This window comes from Xiphophorus maculatus, chromosome 6 (assembly GCF_002775205.1).
Source record: "Xiphophorus maculatus strain JP 163 A chromosome 6, X_maculatus-5.0-male, whole genome shotgun sequence".
Lineage (NCBI taxonomy): Eukaryota > Metazoa > Chordata > Actinopteri > Cyprinodontiformes > Poeciliidae > Xiphophorus > Xiphophorus maculatus.
In genome coordinates this window covers 24315798-24334025 of record NC_036448.1, presented here as the reverse complement: position 1 = coordinate 24334025, position 18228 = coordinate 24315798, and the positions used below count along the sequence as shown (strand labels likewise).

Genomic DNA, 18228 nt, shown 5'->3' with positions numbered 1-18228 from the left:
AGCATCAAATGTATTTATTTAAGACTTGGTGACCTCGGGTTTTATAATCCCTCACAAAAATAGAGTAACCTCAGTTCAATTGACATCCTCAATGTCGCTTATGAATCCAGATCCACGTTCAGGAAATAAAAACGTAAGGTAGAGCTGTTTCATGTACCACAGCTTCACTACAAAAAGCAAAACACAACAGAAACATGTCAAACAATGCAGTTTTCATCAGTGTCAGGTATTTTATTATAGTTTCAGATGCCACACACTTTGAATTATTAATTTTGTGCTCAAACAAAATTAACAGTAATATTTCTATACGCTTAAAGAGAAGAGAAGACAAGGAAAAGCCGTTTTTATATTCATTTCAAAGTCATGGAGTAAAGATACAAGACAGAAGCGGTTAGCATTTGTTCAGCTAGTAGGTGGTACGTTGGATTTGTTTCGCAGAACATTTTCTCTTCTTAGCGGAACTGGAGTGGGCTCACACGCAGACCGATCACATCCTTGCCAATCTCCGTCACCTGGAATATAAAATTATACGTTAGAAGATAAAAGAAAACAGCAAGGAACCCTATTTCCTTCCATTGATTAATTATTTTTCCGATTCTATAGATAAAAATAGCAAAATTAAGCAAATGTATGGAATCTTGTCAACACTTAAGTTGCGTTATATATTTTACAAGTGCACATTTAACAAAATGAAAACCAAATTTACAATTACAAGCAATGAAAACAAAAAAAATAGATGGAAAAATAGTAAGTATTGAAACCCATTTATGTGAAGTTTTTACTAATCAGTTTGTGGCTTTTTTGACCTCTACTACCTGTGGCTGCCATTTTACTTTTGGTTAACATAATTGTGATTACACAACTTTGTTTCAAATTTTAAATGTTTGCTATGAAAAATAATACAAGCAGAACACATTTTGTTTCATATAGCCAATTTTAAAAGTAGCTTGTGCATTGTACATTCTTGATGTTTCTGCTGATAAAGGGATTGTCACAACCTAGCTGACTGGCATTCTTCCACAGGGTTTAACGTAAGCTAGGAGACATTGATTAACCCAGACATTTAGCTTTAAAATGCTGCATTAGTCCTAATTTCTAGCCTTAAACATGATTTGTAAAATTAGAAATGCATTTTAAATTTTAAAAAGGGGATATATAATGCAAAACTCCACTTTTTAAAGCCTTTAAGTACTTTTTGCCACATACTTTGAGAGCAAAAAAAGTTTAGTCTCACTCCCTGCTGTGTAGATATCAGCATATTCTGTTCGGCTCATATTTTTCTATCTGTTCACTTTTCTCTATTCCCTATTATGTTTCCTTATCCATTACATCAAAATATTTGCTGCAAAATTAGGATGGCTGTAAAAAAAAAAAAAAAAAGCTTAATGTGAATTTTTTATTGACTTACACTTTTTTCTCTTTTAGAAATAGAAAACAGAACAGCTGTAATGGTTAAACTTTTGATATTTTTTTATGGCAACTTTGTTTTTCTATAGCTAGTTTGGTGATTTGCTAACAAATTTGCAATCCTCTCCCTTTACCTGAGTGACCCTGCAGATCTGGCCTTTGTACGGAGGGCAGTAGCAGGCTCCAGAGAGGGGGCACTTCTCAACGGGACGTCCTCGGTAGAGAGGAACAAAGGAGGCAGCGCACAGATCAAACGGATTGTGGGGGTCATAGTTCAGCTGATGGGTGTCGGTCAGGGTTTTCTCACAAGCCGCCAGGATTTTACGGGTCTAAATCACAGGAGAGGGAGGTGATCACTGAATGAGTACGAGTCATTTATGACAACATGATGAAAAAAACCCCCAGAAAGAATCGGTGACAACCTGCTGTGCAACATCTGGCTTCGGGCCGAGCTCCAGGAGGCGCCGCGCAAATCCTGCAGCTGTTTTAAAATTGCGGAGTTTAAAGAAGAGATTCAGAGCTGTGCGCAGCACCAGAACCATGTGGACCGGCTGCAGGTTGCAGTGGGTGAAATATGCAGCCATCTGCAAGAAAATACAGAAACAGTTAAAAGAGTAATAATAATAATCATTTCTGAATATTTAGAAGAAAAAAACAATCAAGTATAATCACAACATCTTCACCTCACAAAGCCTCTTCTGTTGATCCAAAGTTTCTTTAGGCAACTTCTTCCTCTCAACCTCCATGGTCAGACCCACGATGTACTCTCTGCATATTGTGATGAGCTGCTGAGCCTAAAACACAAAGTTATACATTTTAAAATATAAATAGGTGGAAATATAACTATGAATTTATTTATAGATTAGAATGGGTCATACACTGTAAAATTCAAGGACTTTTTAAGCATTTTCAAGGTAAGTTTTCAAACTTTGCCAGAACCATACCGTAATGATGAGCGAAATGGACTTAAAGTTTTATCACAGTATTTTGTGGAACTATTATAAAAACAATAAAAGTGACAATAAGAACTAAGTATTAGTTAGCATTATGGCTGCGGCTGCGTCACAGCAATTATAGTCCCACAAACACAAATACTGCTTCTGAAAATCATTTGTGATAAACTTATTTAGGACTCTAGTCGTAGAAATTAGTATGATTTATATGATTAATTTTAAAATAGTAACTAGATGTAATCATATTTTAAAATTTATTGATATTATCATTGACGTAAGATTCAGAGTTTGCGTGTAACACAAACCCTGTAAATTCTAGACACTAACAGGTACCATAGAATTGCACAAAAATCCGTGAGGGACGGCGGAGCCCCGTGCCAGAAGAAAAACGGCGAGTGACTGAGGGTCACTGCACTTAACTACAAAACTGCAGTTTGACAGTAAAGCCCTTTCCAAACCTTGAAAACACCTCATTGAAATTCAAGCATGTTCAAGGATTTCCAGCACCTGTAAAAGAACCGACTGGCTCACCTCTGCGATCTCCTGCTTATTATCGACCACCAGCAGAGGAACAGAAAGTAAGATGGCTCTGAAGCGCTCGACGGCTTCCTCGAACCTCCCAGCCGTGGTCAACTGGTAGCACTGCTGGAGGCGAGAGATCAGGTCGGAGAGGCGCAGCCCCACAGCAGGCAGTCCCTGCTTCGCCCCACAGTCCTACAGAAACACACCTGAGTCAGCAGGAGGAACCTGAATCTACAGCGGACAGCTGAAATACATCATAGCCAGCAGACGCACCTTCCAGTTCCTCTGAGGGTGACCGCGCAGACAAGGTAGAGACGGCAGCCCCAGGTAAGAGGTTCGACCTCTAGACAGAGTCTGCATGAACAGCGACTTGTAGGGGGCAAAGTTCACAACTCCAACCTGGTCGTGGAGCAGCTGTGAAAAGAAAAGAGAGGCCAATCCGATGTTAATATCTGTATCCATCCCAATATTAAAAATTGTTTTTAATGTCATGACTAGTTTAGTGAGAATTATTGCAAATGGAGAGTACATGTTAGGATTTGCTGCACATTAAGCTAGCAGGAGGACAGAAAAATGCAAACGTACTCTCATAGAGGTTTCAAAGGATCCAGCCAGGATGTGGTCGACTGGCAGCTGTGAGTTGTTGCACCACATTTGGGCTGGACTCATGCCCTTGGTTGGCGGCACAAAGAATCCATCTTCTGTTGACCCTCCTGCTCCCAGAGGAACGTCCTGATGGTTGGAAGTGAAATTCAATGTTACTTTTTATTAAAACGGGTCAAAACAGAAACAAAACAACATTTCTATTGATCAGGCCTGGAACGATTAATCAAATTAATCGTGATTAATTGATTACTGGAATACTAGTCAACTAACTTAGTAATCGATTAAACATTAACTGAAGTATACAGAATTTAAAAATGGCTATTTGCTGCAAGAACCTCCCACTCAGAGCAGCAATTAAGCCAGAAATGTAGAAAAAATAATATGTTAATTTTTCATCTATGGTGCAAAAACCTTCTTTGTCTGTAAATATGTTCTACCCAGAACTCAGGAAATGGGCTAGTTTTAGATTCACCTGGTTCAAATTCTGTGAAACATATACATTTTCTTTATCAAAATCAAAAAAAGAATAGAGGACAGTATTTTTAAACCCTACACTAAAGGAATGCTATTTTGTTGCATTTTAGGCAATAAAATTGTTTATTTTCTTATTTAAAAAAGGAACTAAATTATATATTTGTGTTTTTTGTGCTTTTCCAAGATGTGTCTAAATGAAAAATCTGGAGAATGTGCTGATATTTTTCAACAGAATAATTGCTAGAATAATTTATTACTAAATTAATCATTAGTTGCAACCTTAGTATTGATAAAAAAATGTAGAATTTCAGCTTTGAAAGTTTAGAAAAAAAACAATTTAAAACATTTTATGATTTTTGTCTTGCTTCCAATTATTCAATTATGTTTCTCCTCTCACCAGCTCTGGAGGAAGTTCCACTTCTTCGTCAATATCCCAGCCTCCTCCTTCCTCTTTCCCCAATCCCTCATCTCCTAATCCATCCTGGGCATCAATGAAGCCGTCTGAGGAAAAAGGGAAAATATATTTTGTAAATATAGAGAACCAAAAAACTTAAATCAACTAAAAGAAACTTTGGAGAAACAGTTTCTGATTTACCTTCATCCATGGTGAGCTCAGCATCGTCTCCCCAGCCCTCGCCTCCAGCTGCCTCCATGTCCAAATCCGCAGCCATCTGAACTGCTTTACCTACAACAAAAACATCACTGGCTTCATATTTGCATAATTAACTGAGAGAGGTTTGATTAATTTACACATTCAATATTAAGAACATTACTATACTCTCTACTTTGGTACAGATTCATCTAGCAGTTTTATTAAATCGGAAAGGTTTTATAGATTTTGACAAAAACATGAAAATAAAACTTTTTTGTTCTTAATTCAAGAAGGAAAAGAAAAAGCGCATGAGTAAAATCTTTCAACATTTTTATCTTCTGATTAACATATGTATGTAGGGCAGGAACTGCTTATAAAGTGCCTCGATTAATATTTTTAGCCCAATGCATTTTCCACACTGGGCTATGCTTCACATTTCAATATATTTTACATTATTTAAATATTTACATTATTTTATATTAATGGATCTTCTACAGAGTATTGCAACAGCATGATGCTGCCACCACCACGATGAACGGTGGATATGTTCAGACAGCAGAAAAATGCAACCCAAATTTAATTTTTTCTTGTTTTTTTTTGTTTATTTGTGGTTGTAATGCAACAAAATGTGAAAAAGTCTCAGGGTCATTGATTCTTTTCATCAACGCAGCGTATCTAGAGAATAAAATCTATGAATAACTCACCCTTTGCTGCAATGGCTCCCTCAAAGAAGCCCTTGGATACGGTGAGCAGGGGCCAGTTGGTGTCCAGGGGGTTGATGGGAGGCGGCGGCTGCAGCAGCTGTGCATTAGGGTCAACCTCTGGCACCTGCATGGCACAAAATCAACCATCAAGCTTCTTACTAATCTAGGAATTTTCTCATTTGAAATAAAGTTTTCCGAACAAATTGTGTAAAGTTGAAAGTTTTAAGATAAAGATCATGCTTTGCCGACTCACAGTCTCCTTTTCTGGGTCAAAGGTCTCCTTCAGTGCCTCGGCCTCTTCATCCAGCCCATGAGTGGCTGCAGTGAGGTAAGCCAGAGACTCTGCAAACGGCGATTAAAGAGGCAAAAAGACATTACATATAAAAACTTTTTGTTAAAATTAAAAAATTTCAGAAGCACAGAGTATAATTTTTTTTAATTCTAAAACTGTCAGCCATTTTTAATGGTCCTAATTATCTGCAAGGCAGAAATTAAACTATTGTGCACCTGTAAAAATATGTTAACGTAATTATGTTTGCTTTACATCAAAACTAACTATTAAGTTAGTAAAAGTAAAAGAAATGCACATTTTTGAATTTTGAATGTAAACACTGCAACATAATAAAATGAGGTTTTAGAGTATTATGTGTAAGAAATGTAACCAAATATAAACGCAAATAAACAACTTTTACTGCAAATATCAGAGTTTTATACATAAATTGTGTTCAACAGATCAAACTGTATCAATGGATATGAAAAAGAAAATTGTTTTTAAGGAAATGGCAAACTTTTACAATAGCTTTGTATTAACCATCTGATGTTTAAGGTTTTTCTTTGTGTACTAGACTATATCTTTAGAAGATATAGTTGACAAAGGAAGTAAGTAAGTAAGTAAAAACATGAATAAAATTTTACTTACTAGCTGAAAAACATCAGGTTTTAAGATAGTGATAAGACATTAATATAAAGTAGCATTTGGAAAATACATTTACTGCTGTGGTATTTGCAAAATAAAGTTTGAAACCCACTGGTATAACAGATTATTATAATAATAATATATTTTATTATTAAACACCTAAATAATGAAAAAAACTTTCCAAAATTTAACAGATTTGATTAATCTCTAGTCAAATACTTATTTTAGGTACAAATTACAAACCAAACTCAAACATTAACCCGTTTTTAATATTTTCGCTGCATAAACTGGAACAAAGCACAGCTGCAGTTAACACTACATGCCAAATTAAATTAAATTAAACATAAAAAGTCAAATAGTGAGGTAGAACCTGTCTGTATCTCCATCTAGAAAAACAACACAAGAAGACAAACTAATTTATTGTAATTAAACCTGACAATCTAGTTTAAATCCGGTATATTTAGGTTAATCTGAGGTTCTTAAAATTTGAGTCACTTTCTAGATGTGAATATAAATAAACTGGAGGAATAACATGTAAAACTATGAGCAAATATTTGCACAAAAGGGCTGAGTTTATGTTTAAAACTCAGTGAGAGAAAGGAACTCACTCTGTCCGCAGTTCTTCAGGATTCGGACTCTCTCACTGACGTCCCCCAGATACAGAGCCGCCTGGTAGTGACCGCTCATGTCCTTTCTGATCTCAGCTGCACATAAATCAGCAGACATGTTAGAAAATTAATCACATTTTAACACAATTACTAGACAACTGAGCAGCAAACTTCTCAGTACTCACCAATCTTCATCATCTTGCGCAGCTTGGCCAGATTACCAGTGATGAGGTAGAGGAAGGTGAGCTTGTCGAAGTTCTTGGTCCTCTGGTAGCACATCTCAACAACCTGGTGGTGTCCCTGCAGCAGCGCCGCCTCGCCCAGACGCTCCCAGCAGCTGCGCTCATCCAAGGCCTTGGCTGCCTCCAGCGCCACCTGAAATTACAGCAGGAGGAAAATGATTTATGCTTCATCTTCTCTAGAAACTCATGAACTTTTGCCCATCAAAGACTCTTCTCACCTCAATGTTTCCGCATTCCAGAGCAAGGCTGAAACGAGTCTTCTCGTCTTTCACAAAGTGGAGCGCCACCTCAGGGTAGCCCTTTTTCTGAAGGTAGGCAATTATCGACTGACCCACCAGTTTGGCGTTTCGCACCATGTGGAGCACCTAAAAGAACAGCAGCAAAGGCAAACAGAAGTCAATAAATGGATGTGCCAAAACTTTCACCTGCTGAACAGAAACAAAACTGAAGTTATCATCTTTGGACCTAAAGAGGAACGATCTAGAGTCGACGCACAGCTTCAGTTATTGCAACTAAAAACCAGTGATCAGGTCTGAAATCTGACCTGAACATTCAGAGCCACATAACGACGGTTACAAAGTCGGCCTTCTATCACCTGAAGAACGTTTCCAGGATTAGAGGACTAATGTCTCTGCAAGATCTAGAGAAACTCATCCATGTGTTCATCTTTAGTCACATTGATTACAGCAGCAGTGTCTTCACAGGTTTGTCTAAGCTGATCCAGAACGCTGCTGCTGGTGTTCTGACTAAAACCAGAAAGATAGAGCCCATCACCCAGTTCTAAAGTCCCTACACTGGCTCCCTGTAACTCAGAGAATAGACTTTAAAATACTGTTGCTAGTTTATAAATATATAATTTATAAATCACTGAACGGCTTAGCACCACAATACATTAAAGATCTCCTGTTGTCATAGCAACCTTCCAGAACCTCTCAGGTCTTCTGGTTCTGTTTCTGCTCTGCGTCTCCGGAACCAGAACCAAACATGGAGAAGCAGCATTCAGCTTCTGTGCTCAACAAATCTGGAACAAACTTCCAGAAAACTGCAAAGCAGCCGAAACACTGAGTTCCTTTTAAATCAAGATTACTCATAGTTGCTTTTGAACCATAATTAGTGAAACACTGAAACACACATATCTGATGTGTATTAATAATTTTAACGATGGCACTTGACAAAATGTAATGTCTTATTGGTTTTCACAACCGTTGACTGTATGATGAGTTTGTAATGTTTTCATGATGTAAAGCACTTTGAACTGCCTTGCTGTTGAAATGTGATATGCAAATAAACTTGATAGAAAAATTCAGGGAAAGTAATTAGAAATAAAACTCAAAGCAAAAATAAAAAAAGACAAACCTCATCATATTTCCGATTGACCAGAGCCAACTTGAAGCGGTACTCAGTCGGGTCGATGGTGAGAACGCGAGGCCTGCACTCCCTGTCCAGACAGTAAACACTGTTGCCTCTGACCCGGGTCACATAAATAGGCAGGTCCAGGGTCCGGATGATGCCATGATCACTACAAAAACATTAAACCGCAATGTTAGAGAGTCCCGATACATTTTTCAGATCAATATATTACATTTTTAAATTTGTACCGTATTTTCTGGACTATAAGTTGCATATTTTTCATTGTTTGTTGGTCCTGCAACATATGCTTTTTTTCTTCATGTCACATTTTTTTGACCTTGCAACTTATACTGTGAAGCATCTTATAGTCCAGGAAAAGCCTACCTTTTCAAATATAACTACAAGATTTCACTGTCAATTAATGACAGATATTTCTACAAAAGTCAGTTTTTAAATTTGAAACCTGACTGTGAGGAAGATACTGAAAACAGACCACAATGTCCAGAAATAAAAATATTTCCTAAAGTCTACTAAAAAACATTTAAATTAAATTTCTTTTTCCAAACTGCATAGAAACGCTGATGTAATCTCTAAACAGTTTAAGAAGCACTGCTATAATCTATACCTTGGGTTCATTTTCCAAATTGTTTGCAAATTTAAAATAGATTAAACACATAAATTACTATTTAATATGCTTCTGCATATATCCTTAACCAATGCAATATAATTAAATTGTAACGAACAAGCATTTTATCGACCAAAGCTGCCCATGAAAGGCAAAAAAAGGAAAACCTTTCAACTTTACTGAATAAAATGTGCTTCTAGTGTTAAAATATTAGCTCAACTTTCAGAAAACCTCAAAACAATAAATAAATAAAACCCTCACCCTGAAGTTAGGGCGTATTTGATGTGGTTGGAGGTGGTATAAATGAAGACGCCGCTCTCATCCCAGGCTCCACTCTTCACTCTGATGTTCTCATGAATGTTGCAGAGACTCTCCAACTTACGGTTGCAGATCATAATAGCTAAAAGAGATTTTCAGAAAATAAAACAAAATGGCTTCCATCTCAGCAATAAAAACTCAGAGGGATTAGATGTTTACCATGTTTTGCCAGCAGAGCCACGTGGGAAGTGTCGGAGCTCCACACCACATACTTGACCTTGGCGATTTTGACCGTGGCCAGAGAGCGTTTCTGCTGCACGTCGAACAGCGTGACGGCGTCGGCGTCGCGCAGCAGCAGCGAGCCGGTTCCTGCGTAGAAGATTTCCTCGCAGCTTGGCACCTGGACCTTCTTCACTATTTCATTTTTCAGGTTTTTAATCAGAAGCTGCAGGGAAGAAACAAATAATCTTATTAAAACAAGCACTTAAGACACAAAGATAAGCACTTTTTTAATCAAAAATACATAATTATTTCTTTACTAAAATGGGAGATCTGATTTCAGAAACTGAGTACTTTGACTTCGCATAGAGCATTACAAAAACAATTACTACAAGGGCCATAAAACTAGGCTAAATATGAAGTTTATTTTTTAAACATGTATTTGTTTCAGATTTAATACAGTTAATTTTTAATGGAAATAGATATTTAAATTATGGACAACTGCAAAACAACTAAACTGGTAAATGGTAACTAATCACAGAGAAAGATAAGCTATTAAATAATAATAAAAGTGTCAATTTCACTATTCAGCAGGATTTCACTGCATATTTATGCAAGTTATAGAACTAGACAAAAGACAAAAATAAAACAAACATTTGTCTAAATTTTTCCATAACGTTGTCTTGAAATTTTTGACAAACTTTTAATTTTGACTATTTTTTTCTACATTTCTCAACAGGACTTACAGAGTGCATCCGATCAAGGACTGCAAATCGGTTTCTTGCCACCCACACCGCAGTCAGGCCAGATGATCGTTTTCCCTCTGGTGCTGTAAATAAAAGTACAAAATGTTTACATTAATGAAAAAATTAGAATAAGAAAATGAATGAAAATTATTTGCTTAGAAACATTATATAGTTTTTGCCACAAGGGGAGTAATATTTAATATTTCCTTCACCATCAGGGTTCTGGGAGTCGCTTTCTTTGGGAATTGAGTAGAGGTCGTATGTACTGTTCTCCAGGTTGGTCGCTCTCTAAAGAAAATGCAAATCATGAAGCAAAAATATGAAAAAACAGTTGTGCTGACCAGGAAGGCGTCCTCAGAGAGGGATACGTACTGTACAGAGCAGGACAGCGTTCTCAGCAGGATTATACGACATGCTGAAAACCGGAAACTTAGAACCACTGGGTAGAGGAAATACAAATCTATTATTTAATATCTGCCTAAATTTCCTTAAAAAGCTGCGCTGGGAAAATCTGAAGTAAAATGGCCGACCTGCGGAGCTGCATGACAGCAGTGTCCTTGCTGCTGTTGAAGTCCAGCTGGCGGAGGAAGCGATCTTTGACGTAGTACAGCATGTTGCCATGCACAGCGTAAGCAGGACGTTCCCGTTCCAGCTTGAAGACGATCATACCGCTGTCATGACCTGAAGGAAACGAGTCACACGTAAAAAAAAAACTAAAAAAAAACTTTAAATTTAATGAGCCCGGACACAAGTTGCGGTCACTGCCTACCAGCTGCAAACAGGTTAAGGTTTGGGTGGGCTCCCAGCACCCAGAAGCGATCGTGATCACGGCGAAAGGTCTGAACTCCGGTCCGCTTGGACATGTCCCACACCCGGATGCTCTTGTCCTCCGAGTTGGACAGGATGAGCTCCTGGCGCGGATGGAAGACGGCGCAGGAAACGTTGTTGTAGTGGCCGCGGCATGTATCGAGTTCCCACGCCTTGGACTCTGAGCGGGAAAGAAAAAAAAAGAGGCAAGGATTTCATTTCTAGGAGTAAACTCAATGTGAACAAAGCTGGATTGTTGGTTAAAAAATTAAAAACAAAATAAAATAACTTTATTTGACCGCGGAGTATCAGAAAAACATCTGCAAAAATAATCTGTTTGCAGATGATTCAGTGTATTACCTTGATAAAACATCTTCCAGGGATGACTGGAAATTGAGGCTGGCAATAAATTAATTTCATCCACTAATCAAATTTTTTGTTTTTGGAGATTTAATTTTTGGAAAAACTGGATTTTTTCTTTTCACACCAATGCTCTCGTTAGGTTTCCATAGTTCAGAGTGATGTCAGCACTTACAGGGCGGCCATCTTGTTTAACCAGCATGTTTTTACAGCTATTTTTTTATTTGGACTTTGAATTCAGGTTAACTTTACAGTGGAATAATAAGAAATAGGGCCAGACTTTGATTTTTCCTTTTAATTAATTACAAGAATAAAATTGTACAACAATAGAATCAAAATAACACGACAATTAAGTCATAATGTTACCAGGATAAAATCATATTAGGAGGATGAAGCTTTGAAAACACCTACACGAAAACATTTTAAAATAAGGAATGTTGAACATTTTGTGAGTTTTACAGATAAGAAAATACTTTATCTTTTAAAACATCAGCATCATATTGTTACAAGTAACAGGAATTTGAAACAATCGTGTAAACAATTGTCTATTTTGAAGAAAGATCTATGCCACATCCCGTCAGATCACAATAACTATCAAACATCTCTCCTTCTGGTAAAATTGTGACTTTATTCTGTTAATATTATGAGTTTAATCTCATAATTTAAAAACATTTTCATAGCCCGGCCCTTATACTTTATCGCACAACTCGCAGAAAGGATGCTGCTTTATGAAAATATTTTCTGTCATTTGTTACTTGGAAAAGAAACAGAGAAAAAAAAATCGCATCTGGTATGAAAGAAAATCTGAGATTTTGTTTTTAAGCCATATCACCTGGTCCTAACATGCACTGATTTTTTATATTTTTTCACAAATCTCGTGCAATTAAGTTTAAGTAGTTGTGCAGCAGACATTATAGAAACTAGTGTCAAATGGCTCACCGTTCATTCTCCAGATCTTGACCTGCCTGTCGTCGGCTCCAGACACGATGAGCGGCATGGTGGGATGGAAAGCAGCCCAGTTGACCCCACGGTCGTGTCCCTGCACACAGATGCACAAATCAGATCTTCCTCCAATAGGAGAATCAGAAAGACACTAAACTGCACATACTTAAGATATTTCTCTACTTTCAAGGACTCTGGACAAACAGATCAGCCTCATCTCAAAATCTGTATCACTTAGGCTGGATTATAATTCACTAACTTAATCCTTTAATGAACAGTTTGTGATCTCATACTCTTATCTTGTTTGTGAACTTAATTTTAACATTTGTTTCAACACTTTGGACCCCAGATATGGATACAAAAATGATCTAGAGTTAAGATAAAACTGACATGTCTTGTTTTTTAACAGAATGGCATTATTTGTGGTTTTTATGTAAGTAACAAAAGCACTAAATTTATTTATTTTTTTTAAATAGACAAATACCCAAGTTGAAATGCGGAATATTTTATTTCCCTTTGTGATCAATAAAGTATTTCTGAATTTTATTTGAATTAAATATAAAACATGTAATTTAACTACATTTAATTCTGAATTTTATCTTTTAGTCTGTGGAAAAAAGAACAAAATCTGCAACCTTTTTTCTATTCCTTGATACTTCCTCATAAAGACCACTACAAGATAAGAAAAAATAAAACTACGTACTTTTCATGACTACAAAGAATACAAAACTACAAAAATGCTGCACGTGATAACTAAACCAAAACAAACTAAACTAAAACAAACATAAAAAAACTGTTTTGTAAAAGCATTGGAACAATAAATGAGTTTTCAAGCTATAGCTTCAGTACAAGTTTTAAATACAATCTGAGCCTCTGTAAATTGAAATATAATTGAAAACATCTGAAATATTTAGCTCTGTATAATAAAAGTCATTACAATAATTAAATTTTAAATTTTTCTAATTTGTTACACATTAATCCAATGGGTGAAAGTCGCTGCCTACCTCCAGGACGTGTTTCACAACCGCATCAGAGGCACCAAAAAGGTCAACCCCGGTGATGCCGCGCACGTCCGTCTCCACGGCGCCCGGAGACAGGTTCTTCTTCCTCAAACCTGGAACCATCATTCAGAGCATCGCGTGCAAAGAAGGAAACGCCATTTTCACGTTAACCACAACACAATCACAGTACATGGGAGGAAGGGAGACAAACACACTAAATGGAAATGATAAAACAACAACAAGATAATAAAAAAAGCAAATTGTTGGACTACCGAACACACACAGGGTTGAAACGCACCAACACAACCATACCACCAACAACTCTACTGATTGGGTTATTAATCTGTGATTTGATTGGACAGCATCACAAAGATTGTATTACTGATTTCAGCCCATTAATACAATGTGGTGAACAGGTAGCTCAACAGTCTTGATAGAGGAAGGAATGGCAGTAGGAACCAATGTGCAGGTGTGGATGTTTCCTGGGAAGAGCATGGGACGAGGATGACAGAGTGTGTGGACTAGGCTGAAATTGGGTGGGTGGTGGACAAGATGTGCTCTGATTGGGCACTGAATGCCAGAATGAGAGGATGATAGTTGGTCTGTTAGAAAGGCAAATGCATGTTTCAGTCTGGATTTTTCAGCCCCATGCAGGGTTATTAGATATTGAGAGCAAAACACAAAGTCTTACAAAGTATTTGTTGTCTAGTTTCTTAGTTTCTAATGCAAATATTTTACAACACTTGAAATAAGACAAAACTAACTTACAAAGTAACTTCCAGCAATATACAGAAACATGTTTTAAGTCAATAATCCATCAACACTGACTTTAAAAAAAGTAAATAAATAAACAATATATATCATGATAGGGATGTGATCAATATCAATAAATAAAATATCTGAAAGAATATTCAATATTTATGAATATTAGGCATTCTTGGAGAAGTAGGCAGAGGAAAGGCTTTATGTGCTCAACCTCTCACAGCAAGCTAAGATAGTTTGGTGGAATCAACTGACTCACTCGCTCTTTGGTTACCTAGCAACTCACTCATTCTTTGGTTACCTAGCAACAACCTGCCCAGTAACTGGAGCAGAAGCAGTTTAAGGTTCCACCATAACTGCTTAAAAATAAAAAACAACGGCGTGGAGTGGATCAAACAGGAAAGGTCACACCACAAGGTTGGCAATATTTCAGATATTTAAAACTAATCAATAATTATCTATATCAACAATTATTGATAGAATGACAAGAAATGCTTATATCATGATAGGTTTCTCAGCCACATTCACTGGCAGATTTTTCCACTTATAACATGAATTTGTTAAAATTGTAATTATTGACTTAAAACAAGTCCCTATATCTTGCTGAAAAGTCAGTTTACTAATTAAAGTTAACCTTATTTCAAGTGTACTATGATATTTACACTACAAAATAGGCAAAAGGATTTTGTGTTTTCGCAGTCAAGTTATTGTTATGCATTAGTAATAATGGTAACATTGTAAAATTATACATTTAGACAAGGAGAGGAGAAAATCATGCACGTTTCTTTGCCATGTAATGGAAATATTTATGTATTATTTAAAGAAATTAGATAGTTTAATCAAATTAGTAGTCGTAGCTGAAAATTAACTCATAGCGGTTAAAGCTGGTGCAACATAAACTATCTGTGAGATGAGTTTGGATGCAAAGTGAATCTTCCTTAAACCTAAATCTGGCTCCACATTCAACTTCTGCTGCAACATCATGCAGTTTATAGCTCAAACACAAAACACATGAATGCAGTGATGCCAAGTACACACATACATGAAAGTACATAAGAGTCCAACATGTAAGGGTCACGGATCCACATCTTTACATGTTTAGAAATCAAAGATGAGAGTCAAGAGCTTCTACGGTTAGTGCAAACACAAGAAACGAGAACAAAGTTAAACATTCAAAGTCTGAGAAGCATGCAAAGCCACAGAAACACTTCTCGAAACTGACGTTTGTTGAAATTATTTTAACGTCACTAAGTCACTACTTCAAAAGTACTGCAAAATTAAGGTCAAAGACAATCTTTTATTCACAAATAAACTATTTTAATTTGGAATGAAAATATAGTTGTCTTTTCTCTGTGCTAAAAGGAGAAGTGTTTCTGCTGAAAGTCCACGAGAAAGAAAGCACTCAGGACTTGACATTCATCCTGATCCTGCCTTCTTTCTCCTCCATTGAGCCCCACATCCCCAAAACCTGGCCCACTGCCCACTCTGCTCCACTCCTCCCAAACCCTCACCGGAGATATCCCACACTCGCACTGTCTGGTCCAGACTGGCGGACACCACCAAGTCTTCTGATGGGTGGAACTGGGCACACATCACGTAGTGGTTGTGTCCCGTCAGGACGCTGATGGAGACATAGAGCAGAAAAATCATTAAATTTGTTTAATTCTCATGAAATTGCAAGCTTTCTAAATATCTTAAGTTAATACAAAGTCTAAGTTCTCTTCAGGACCATTGAGGAACACGGAATTGTGTACAAGTTTGCTTACCATACACAAGTCCTCGACTGCCAGTTCCAGATGCGGATGGTCTGATCATCTGAGGCACTCAGAATCCATGGATATTCCTGCAAGTAACGTTCACAATTCACTCAAAAAGACTTTATATGAACCTCAGAATCACAAACCCAACAGTTTTATTGTCAAACAGCCTCACTAAAGCAGCTGACAGGACTGAATTCTTTTCTCTCCGTCTCATTTTTATGTTTTCTGTTATTACTTTAGATCTTATAAATGTCTATGTTGTTTTCATGTGATGATCAGGTCTGAACTTGGTGAGTATTTTAGAAATTTTACTTTTTCTGCTTCAGTGTCATAATTACATGACAAAGTATCAGGGCCAAGCTAATAAAAATAAATAAATTATGAAACAATGTCACAATATTGTGAGAAAATAATCACATTAGAATTGAGTTGAAATCATATGAGGAAAAAAGTCACAAGAGAAAATATTTGTAGTAATACAAAAATAAAGTCAACAGGAATGCAATTTTATTGTATTTTAGGCAATAAAGTGTTTATTTCCTTATTTAAAAGAGGAATTTCATTGTTTGCATCTTTTAATGTATTTCTAAATTCTAATGTTGTACCCTGAAGGCTTGGTGATTAAATGACAATTCTACAAAATGTGCCAATTTTTACATAATCGTTAGTAGCAGAACTAGTATTTTCTTTTGCCCCTAAAGTACGGTCTGTTATTGTTACTTCTATTTGTGTGTACATATGCATACTATAACTGTCTTGTCACTTTGCTGCTGTCATAACTTAATTTACCCACCGAGGGACAAAGAAATTTGATTTCTACTCTACGTTAAGAATAAGAATGTGTTCAACTTGTGGAACAACTCACATGGTGAAAGAACGTAGTTCTGATATAGTCCAGGTGTCCCAAAAGGGTAAAAAGACAGCGTCTCAGCTTGTAGTTCCACACCTGATTGAGCAGATATAATGTTAAAGATTTCCAGAGATGACAGCACAATGAAAGATTCAAACATTGCTTAAATCATGTGTTCCAGGTTCATATGCGTGTTGCTGCTCATGCAAAACAGAAGCAGTGATCACCTTGATTTTGTAGTCATCTCCTCCAGACACAAAAAGAGGCTGCTGCTTGTGGAAATCAATTCCTCTGACAGGACCTGTGGGGAACATAACAATGTAGTATGGAAAATGATGCAAAACTTCAACAAAACAAGACATTTAAAAAGAGCTAATTTACCATCATGTTCATCAAATTTATCGATCAGTGTGCACATCCGATAGTCCCACAGCTGGATGACACCATTGTGCAAACTTGCAAGAACCCATGGCCTTTTTGGATGAAAACTCAGACCTGAAATACAAACACATTTTCAACTATAACCATGACCCCGTCGACAATCTGGATAGTAACATTAGCGGTAGCTACATAGATGTGCAAGTCGCGTTATTTTAACATTAAACCAGATATTAAAGACAAGTAAATGGCAACACTTTACAGCGTATACAAAACTAAAACGACAAATACTTTATTTCTTAACCGTTACACCTTGTGGAATACATAGTTGGTAAAAGTAACGCCCGCTAGCTGGGGCTAGCATCGATGCTAACCGCTATTAGCAAACTCTTACCTTTCACACGCGCAGACTTGGTTTCAAATTTTGTTAGCATCGTCGCTGCTCAAATCTCCAGGACAAATTATTAAAAACTATCCCTAAATCGTCTCAATCCTGACAAAAGGAACCACTCAAATGTTACAGAAAGATTGTTTCAGACGGCCTGGTCGCCTTCGCCCATTTAGCCGACTCCTGTTTTCCTGACACGTAGTCGCTTCTGACTTCCGACGCAAATCTGACGCAGAAAGCTCCACAGCGGAGGCGCATAGAAATACAACACAGAGAACGGCAATGACAAGCGTCTGTGAGCACAGCGGTTAAAATTCAGTCATGACAACTCTAGAAGACCGGTTTCTTTACGGATTTACAGCGACGATCATAATTATAAAACGTTTGGAAAGAACTGCATATTCGGAGGTGGCTAGAATAGCTAAATATGTTACTTAAATGAGAGTAGTATTACTTTAATGTTACTTGAGTCGAAGTAAAAATAATCGTAAAAAAATAGCTAAGTAAAAGTGAAAAAATAGGTCTATTTGGCACTAAATGTTTGATGAACTGGTTGATAAAAGCATCTTATTTTGTGGAAAAGATGTAATCAGACAGACAAAAATATAGTTATGTGCAATTTTTCTATGGAATAAAGTAAAAATTTACAAAAGGAAAAAAAAAGATTCCTGAAGAACAGAGGTGGGTTGAATACCCAGAATTTGAACTCAAGTATGAGAAGCACTATTTTAATATAAAGTACTTTTTTAAGAACTTTA

General features: G+C 36.8%; 1 protein-coding gene across 1 annotated transcript; it reads right to left on the bottom strand.

The window, feature by feature from the left end:
• Nucleotides 1–205: 205 nt before the first annotated feature.
• On the bottom strand, nucleotides 206–17516 carry copa (coatomer protein complex subunit alpha). The gene is made up of 30 exons (XM_005796554.2): nucleotides 17477–17516; nucleotides 17086–17199; nucleotides 16932–17005; nucleotides 16720–16800; nucleotides 15861–15937; nucleotides 15606–15715; nucleotides 13336–13445; nucleotides 12329–12428; nucleotides 10992–11210; nucleotides 10753–10903; nucleotides 10595–10661; nucleotides 10435–10510; nucleotides 10223–10305; nucleotides 9477–9702; nucleotides 9261–9399; nucleotides 8381–8543; nucleotides 7243–7389; nucleotides 6968–7157; nucleotides 6783–6878; nucleotides 5512–5600; nucleotides 5259–5382; nucleotides 4558–4647; nucleotides 4360–4463; nucleotides 3468–3614; nucleotides 3156–3296; nucleotides 2892–3074; nucleotides 2091–2201; nucleotides 1830–1991; nucleotides 1542–1736; nucleotides 206–512 (listed from the first exon to the last, which is right to left on the bottom strand). The coding sequence occupies exons 1-30, from the start codon at nucleotides 17514–17516 to the stop codon at nucleotides 453–455; spliced, it is 3669 nt and encodes a 1222-aa protein (XP_005796611.1). The 3' UTR covers nucleotides 206–452.
• Nucleotides 17517–18228: the final 712 nt, after the last annotated feature.